We start from the raw sequence: 7500 nt of genomic DNA on the forward strand, positions 1-7500 counted from the left end.
CCCTCTCCTCTCCTCTCCTCTCCTCTCCTCTCCTCTCCTCTCCTCTCCTCTCCTCTCCTCTCCTCCTCTCTCATCTCCTCTCCTCTCTTCTCCTCTCCCATCCTCTCCTCCTTCTTCTTCCTCTCCTCTCCTCTCCTCTCCTCTCCTCTCCTCTCCTCTCCTCTCCTCTCCTCTCCTCTCCTCTCCTCTCCTCTCCTCTCCTCTCCCATCCTCTCCTCCTTCTTCTTCCTCTCCTCTCCTCTCCTCTCCTCCCCTCCCCTCCCCCTCCCCTCCCCTCTCCTCTCCTCTCCTCTCCCCTCCTCTCCTCTCCTCTCCTCTCCTCTCCTCTCCTCTCCTCTCCTCTCCTCTCCTCTCCTCTCCTCTCTTCTCCTCTCCCATCCTCTCCTCCTTCTTCTTCCTCTCCCCTCCTCTCCTCCTCTCCCCTCTCCTCTCCTCTCCTCTCCCCTCCTCTCCTCTCCTCTCCTCTCCTCTCCTCTCCCCTCCTCTCCTCCTCTTTGTCTTCATGTGCATCTTCCACTTTGACTGTTTTGTTCTGGAAACAGTGAAACATGGTGAAGTTTAGTGCGACACTGATGCCTGCTCTCTCTGTGTCTCTGTGTGTGTGTCTCTGTGTGTTGTGTGTCTGTGTTTTGTGTGTGTCTCTGTGTGTCTGTGTTGTGTGTCTCTGTGTTGTGTGTCTGTGTTGTGTGTGTGTGTGTGTGTGTTGTCCAGACTACCGTACGGGGCCGTGCTTCGCCTCGGTCAACAACCAGATGTGCCAGGGCCAGCTGACGGGCATCGTGTGCACCAAGACTCTGTGTTGTGCGACGGTGGGCCGGGCCTGGGGTCATCCCTGTGAGATGTGTCCTGCCCAGCCGCACCCCTGCAGGAGGGGCTTCATCCCCAACCACCGCACCGGGGCCTGCCAAGGTAACCTCTAACAACCCCCCCCCCCCCCCTCACACCTCCCCCACACTGTCTCTTCTGCTGTGTGTGTCTCTCTTCTCTAACTGAAGTGTTGTTTCTAGTCTCTCGCCGTGTTTTATCCATAGATATAAACACGTAGATGCCTCCTCTGACGCTGCTGTCCATTGACCGAATCTCCTTGTTCTACTTCCGGGTAGAAAACCAGCATGTAATTTGAATGAGAACAGTAGTAACAAACAGGGTTCTTACGAATCCTTAAAAAGTCTTAAAAGGCATTGAATTCATTAATCTAAAAACAAGGCCTTAATTGGCATTAAAATGTCTTAAATACATTTTTCAAAAGTCTTAAAAATGTTAACACATGGTAAGTTGTATTTTATGGTTGTAATTAGTCTCAAATCTAAAAATAATTGGTAACATTCTGACATAGAGAAGTTAGTGGCGGCAGTAACCGCTAAATCTCTCACCGCCTCCAGCTCCCGAGTCAGTGTTGTTGTTGTTTTTCAGACTTTTCTTTAAAACATTTATTTTGAAAGGACAGCTGGAAAAAGACACAATCCAATGTTCATGTAGCAGTCACTTTACCTTGGATCACATAGGAAAGTGGGTAAAATTGTCCCTAACCCTATGTAATTGATGTGGTGTTTTTTTTCTTCTTTTTTCTGCATTTGTGTTTATTGTGAAGTCTTAAATTTCATTTCATGTGGCTTTAAAAAAGTCTTAAAAAGTCTTAATTTTTACTTGGCTTAAGCTGTAAGAACCCTGAACAAAGATATTCAATATACAGAAAGATGCTCCATGAGCGGCTCCAATGATAGAAACGGTTTCACTTCCTGTCTCTCTAAATGGGCGTGGCCAACCTTCAGTTTCACTTCCTGTTTCTCTAAATGGGCGTGGCCAACCTTCAGTTTCACTTCCTGTCTCTCTAAATGGGCGTGGCCAACCTTCAGTTTCACTTCCTGTCTCTCTAAATGGGCGTGGCCAACCGTCACCACCTCGTCTGTGATCGTGTGTGTGGATTTATACAATCTGTAGGTAGATGAAAGTGAGATATTTATATTTTCTTATGATAACATTAAATATTTACACTACTAACAGTCATATTTAGCATGATGAAAATAATTTAAATCATTTTGACGGGAGTTCGCGGCCGTTTGTTTGACGTTGCCATGGAGATCTGAGCCAAATCTGGTGAGAGTGTGTCGTCGTAGAGACAGAGACAGGTCTGGAACAAAGTGGATTTTCTCCTGATGTGTCCGTCTGAAAATCGCCATTTTGGTGTCAAACTGTTCAGAAGAGATGTGGCTTGTGAAAAATGAGTTCAAAATTTACTTCAGTGACTGTGGGGAGAAAGGACAGACCATAATCAGTGTTCACGTTAAATTGTCCCATTGGAGTCAATACACTCTATGCTGCCTCTGGTCTCTCTAAAGGCCTAGTGACATCATACAGGAAGCTGACTCCTCATGGAAGCTCTTGGTTTATAAATCGTCTTTGGTAGTAACCAAGGGGGCAGTTGTCGGTCTGAGAAGTGAAGCTCACTTCCGCGTTCAAAAAACTGCAAAATCACCCACTTTACATCCTCAATAAACATGTTAAAAGCCTGGTGTCAGCACGTTTTCTTTTCTCAATCGATAGTTTCTACCCCCGCACACACTCTGAGGGGGGTGAATTTTTTTTTTAACTCTACTGTTTTACTGTTATTAGGTTAAAACTTTGGCCAATTAGGGCGCGGAAACGTTGAGTGACAGGTCCGAGCAGCTCCGTGGACAGCTGCTTCGAAGCCAGTGGGCGGGTTCTCGGCCGGCCAATCCAACATGGCGCTGTTCAGGCCGCCATGTTGGAGTCACAAAAACGACTCCCCAAAACCAACGGGTGACGTCACGGACGCTACGTCCATTCTTTTTACAGTCTATGGTAGTAACGAACAAGAGTTTAGCTAGGCTATATAGCCTAGCTGGTGTTAGCTTAGCTACCGTTAGCTGTCCCTGTCAGCTGAGCCACTGATGCTTTTTGGACACTGTGATTCCCCCAAACTGAATAAATACAACACATAGCAACACAAAACACACACACAGAAATAGTAATGTTTCTTCAATCATTTCAGATTTGTCTAAACGGTGATAGGGCGTGAAAAATATGATATATAGCTAAGCTCTCGTTCGTTACTATTGATCTCATTCAGATTACGTGCTGGTTTTCTACCTGGAAGTAGAATGTAAACAACAAGGAGATTCGGTCTATATATCTATGGTTTTAACTCCTTCTCCCCCCCCGCTTGCCTCCATTGCCCCCCCCTCTCTCCAGAGGATTAGTTCTAATTGGGTTAAACTGTGGCGGGTGGCACTGCCTCCCTCATGTGTCTGGTATGCCCACGGTCGCCCCGCTGCGGCGCGACTGTCAGAGTCAGTAACACGGGTCAGTGGCGGCCCGGTACCGCGGCCCCGTTGCCCGCCAGCTCCCAGACCCAACAACATCAGAACCTCCCCGCGGGGGGGGGGGCGGGGGGGAGGCTGGGGCTGGGGCCGGACCGGCTCGCCGCTCGGCCCAGAGGAACACGGCGTTCTCTGGGACGGCATCAGGTCAACGCCTCCCGGAGCGTTCCAGCCTCACGGCCACGACTCAACCTGTCAGAGTCATTAAAGGAATTTACAGTTCATCAGCAGAGGAGGAGGAGGAGGAGGAGGAGGAGGAGGAGAGGAGAGGAGAGGGGAGGGGAGGGGAGGAGAGGAGAGGAGAGGAGGGTAGAGGAGAGGAGAGGAGAGGAGAGGAGAGGAGAGGAGAGGAGAGGAGAGGAGAGGAGAGGAGAGGAGAGGAAAGGAGAGGAGGAAAGGAGAGGAGAGGACAGGTTAGGAGGAAAGGAAAGGAAAGGAAAGGAAAGGAAAGGAAAGGAAAGGAAAGGAAAGGAAAGGAAAGGAAAGGAAAGGAAAGGAGAGGAGGAAAGGGGAGGAGAGGAGAGGAGAGGAAAGGAGAGGAAAGGAGACGAGAGGAGAAGAGAGGAGAGGAGACGAGACGAGAGGAGGGGAGAGGAGAGGAGAGGAGAGGAGGAAATGAAAGGAAAGGAGAGGAGGAAAGGAGAGGAGAGGAGAGGAGAGGAGAGGAGAGGAGAGGAGAGGAGACGAGACGAGACGAGAGGAGAAGAGAGGAGGAGGAGAGGAGAGGAGAGGAGAGGAGAGGAGAGGAGAGGAGAGGAGAGGAGAGGAGAGGAGAAGAGAGGAGGAGGAGAGGAGAGGAGAGGAGAGGAGAGGAGAGGAGAGGAGAAGAGAGGAGGGGAGAGGAGAGGAGAGGAGAAAGGAAAGGAGAGGAGGAAAGGAGAGGAGACGAGAGGAGAGGAGGGGAGAGGAGAGGAGGAAAGGAAAGGAGAGGAGAGGAGAGGAGAGGAGAGGAAAGGAGACGAGAGGAGAGGAGAGGAGAGGAGAGGAGGAAAGGAAAGGAAAGGAGGAGAGGAGAGGAGAGGAGAGGAGACGAGAGGAGAGGAGGGGAGAGGAGAGGAGAGGAGAGGAGAGGAGAGGAGAGGAGGAGGGGGAGGGGAGGGGAGGAAGGAGGAGAGGAGTAGAGAGGGGGAGGAGAGGAGGGGAGAGGAGAGGAGAGGAGGAAAGGAAAGGAAAGGAGAGGAGAGGAAAGGAAAGGAAAGGAAAGGAAAGGAAAGGAAAGGAAAGGAAAGGAAAGGAAAGGAAAGGAAAGGAGAGGAGAGGAGGAGGAACCTGGTCCAGTGTCTTGACGTCGTGGCGACGACGACGCTGCATCAGTCAACTACAACTGTGTCGTCTCCTCCTCCGTAGACTTGACTTCGCCTCCTCTCCGTCCTGCAGGAGACATTCCTCCCCTCCTCCTCCTCCTCAACCTCCTCCTCCCTCTCCCCTCTCCCCTCCCCCTCCTCCCTCCTCCTCCCCCTCCCCTCCTTCTCAACCTCCCCTCCTCCCCCCCCTCCTCCCTCTCTTCTCCTCCTCAGTTCAAATTCCTCCTCAGTTCAAATTTTTCAACTTCAAGCGATTGACGCGATGACGCGATGGCCGCGTCATCGCGTCGCTCGTATCGCCCGACGCGCCATCGCGTGTCCTTGCGTCATTCACATTGACTTTGAATGGAAAGTTGTGGCGTTCATCGCGTCCATCGCGTTTGGTGTGAACGCACCGTAAGCGGAAGCAGGAAGTAACGTCGCCATGGGACCTCAACTCTGAAAAAGTCTCCATGTGAGTGAACGGGAGTCAAAGTTTTATTTCTAATGTGAGTGAACAGTGTGATGATAAAACTCTCTGACCTTTGACCTCTACCTGTTTAAAACACCACGGTTTGTTGTCACGGCAACAGAAGAATGTATTTAGTGTGAAGACGCTCTACGGATACAGATCTGCTGTCACCAACTGACACGGGAAAGGAAGGGCGCCATGTGGTCGCCATGGTGATGCCACTACGCCACCTGGAGTCTCTATGGTTACGGATTCTAAGGAGTTTTATTCTACAATAGTTTTACAACAAACTGCTGATTTCTCTTCATGAACCGTGGTGTTTTAAACAGGTAGAGGTCAAAGGTCAGAGAGTTTTATCATCACACTGTTCACTTTGACTCCCGTTCACTCACATGGAGACCTTTTCCGAATTAAGGACCCATGGCGCCGTTACTTCCTGCTTCCGAACCGTGACATTACAGCCCCGAAACCCTAAAAAACCTGAAATACCAGAGTTGCTTTATGATGTAATACAAGTTGTCTAGCGTTAAATAGGACTTGTTTTCACCTTTGACATCGGTTACATGCTGTCATTCAGACATCCCACCATTCCGACATACCGCTATTCCGACATGTGAACGTCCCACCATTCCGACAAGGCTTTCCATATAAGGAAATGTGCGTTCCTCAACAGGCCCCTTCCTTCTTTCAGACATGCTGATGGAGGAATACCCACATGGTTGTGACAGGGACTAGTCTGCCTGTCCAGCCTCTACCTGCTCTTTTTACTAAACTTAACCAACTCCTTTCTTCATTGCCTAAACCCAACCAGTGCAAAATCTTTTGGGGAAAAATTACGCTATTGGGGCGGTGCGTGGCGCAGTGGGTAGAGCGGCCGCCCCATGTAGAGGCTACAGTCCTCGCCGCAGGCGTCCCCGGTTCGAATCCCGCGTCGGGCAGACCTTTCCTGCGTGTCATTCCCCCTCTCTCTGCCTCCCCATTTCCTGTCTATCTCTACTGTCATCACTATCGAATAAAGGCAAAAAGCCGAAAAATATACTTTAAAAAAAAAAAAAAAAATTACGCTATTAAAGGAATTGTCGGAAAGGCAGGATGTTTAAAAAAAGAAAAACATATCGTCATTCCGACCATAGGAGGCAAAAATTGTCGGAAATTTTGGGACGTCTGACAGAAAATTAAGTGTTTAGACAATTAGAGGCCGATGTCGGACTGGTGGGATGTTGGAATGGCGGTTGCTACCCGAGTTTATTTTACCATCTCTGTGTAATTTCTCTTGTTATAAAGGACTCTTTCTATCTGTGTGTGTGTGTGTGTGTGTGTGTGTGTGTGTGTGTGTGTGTGTGTGTGTGTGTGTGTGTCCAGATGTGGACGAGTGCCAGGCCATCCCCGGCATCTGTCAGGGAGGAAACTGCATCAACACGGTCGGGTCCTTCGAGTGTAAATGTCCCGCTGGGCACAAGTTCAACGAGGTCTCTCAGAAATGTGAAGGTAAGAAGAGACACAACGACACAACGACACAACGACACGGACACACAAACCTTAACAACGACACAGAGAGTGGAGTTAGTTAGTAAGAAGCCACATCCGTGTGGTTGTGGTGAAGCTTCATCTCCGTGGTGGTGTGATGATGACGGCTCGGTGGAGGAGACCACACAGAGGCCTGGCAGCCTCACAGCCCCTCCCTCCCTCTAAAGAGTTTAATTAAACCAAAGCAGCACTCAGACGTCTCTCACTGAGCTCTGAGCAGCTGAGCTTTAACCCTCTGACGTCGGGGGGGCGATCGTTTTACCCTTTTTGTGTCTATCACCAGAATGCCGAATGATAGCGACGTAGGCTTGGGCGGTATTACGGTAATACCGTATACTGCAGGTATTTAAAAATAGCAACGGTATCAGTTTCAATACCGTCATGAAAAAATGCAATGCACTTATACAGGAGATAAGGATTAAATATTAAATAAAAGTAATTTAATGTCTAAAATTAATTATATGTCCAGTAGCACTTATGTGTGGTTGAATTTTAAGTTAGTTTAATATGTTTTAGCCTACTTTTAAACACCCCCCCCCCCCCCCCCCCCCCCCCCCTCCACTGTCCGCTCCCCCGTCGGACACGTTCCTCATAGTCACTCTCACTCACACACACATCACACAGCCAGATCGCTCTGCACACAGTTTATTAACTTGATTAGTTTCAAAAAGTCGGTCAGGTTTTACCGTTATGCCTGTTTATCACCAATAAACACAGTAGATGAGCATGAGTGACTGAGCTGCGGCAGGTGGGGTGGGGTGGGGGGTCCGCGGCGTGGAGCGGTGCGGGACTCTGACTGCAGCGGGGACTATCATGTCTCTGCTCCGTGACACTGTGACACAGACCGCCGGTGAGCCTGTGGGACGGGTCCCGCTAA

General features: G+C 49.7%; 1 protein-coding gene across 1 annotated transcript in view; it reads left to right on the forward strand.

Moving 5' to 3' along the window:
* Window positions 1-725: 725 nt before the first annotated feature.
* The window catches only part of fbn1 (fibrillin 1), a 141270-nt gene continuing 134495 nt past the window's right edge, over window positions 726-7500 (forward strand). The window contains exons 1-2 of the mRNA XM_083996588.1: window positions 726-909; window positions 6459-6584. Coding sequence (XP_083852714.1) covers window positions 753-909; window positions 6459-6584 — 283 coding nt within the window. The 5' untranslated portion in view covers window positions 726-752. The remainder of the gene's footprint in view (window positions 910-6458; window positions 6585-7500) is intronic.

The sequence above is a fragment of the Trachurus trachurus genome (genome assembly GCF_905171665.1).
Source record: "Trachurus trachurus genome assembly, chromosome: 3".
Taxonomy (NCBI): Eukaryota; Metazoa; Chordata; class Actinopteri; order Carangiformes; family Carangidae; genus Trachurus; species Trachurus trachurus.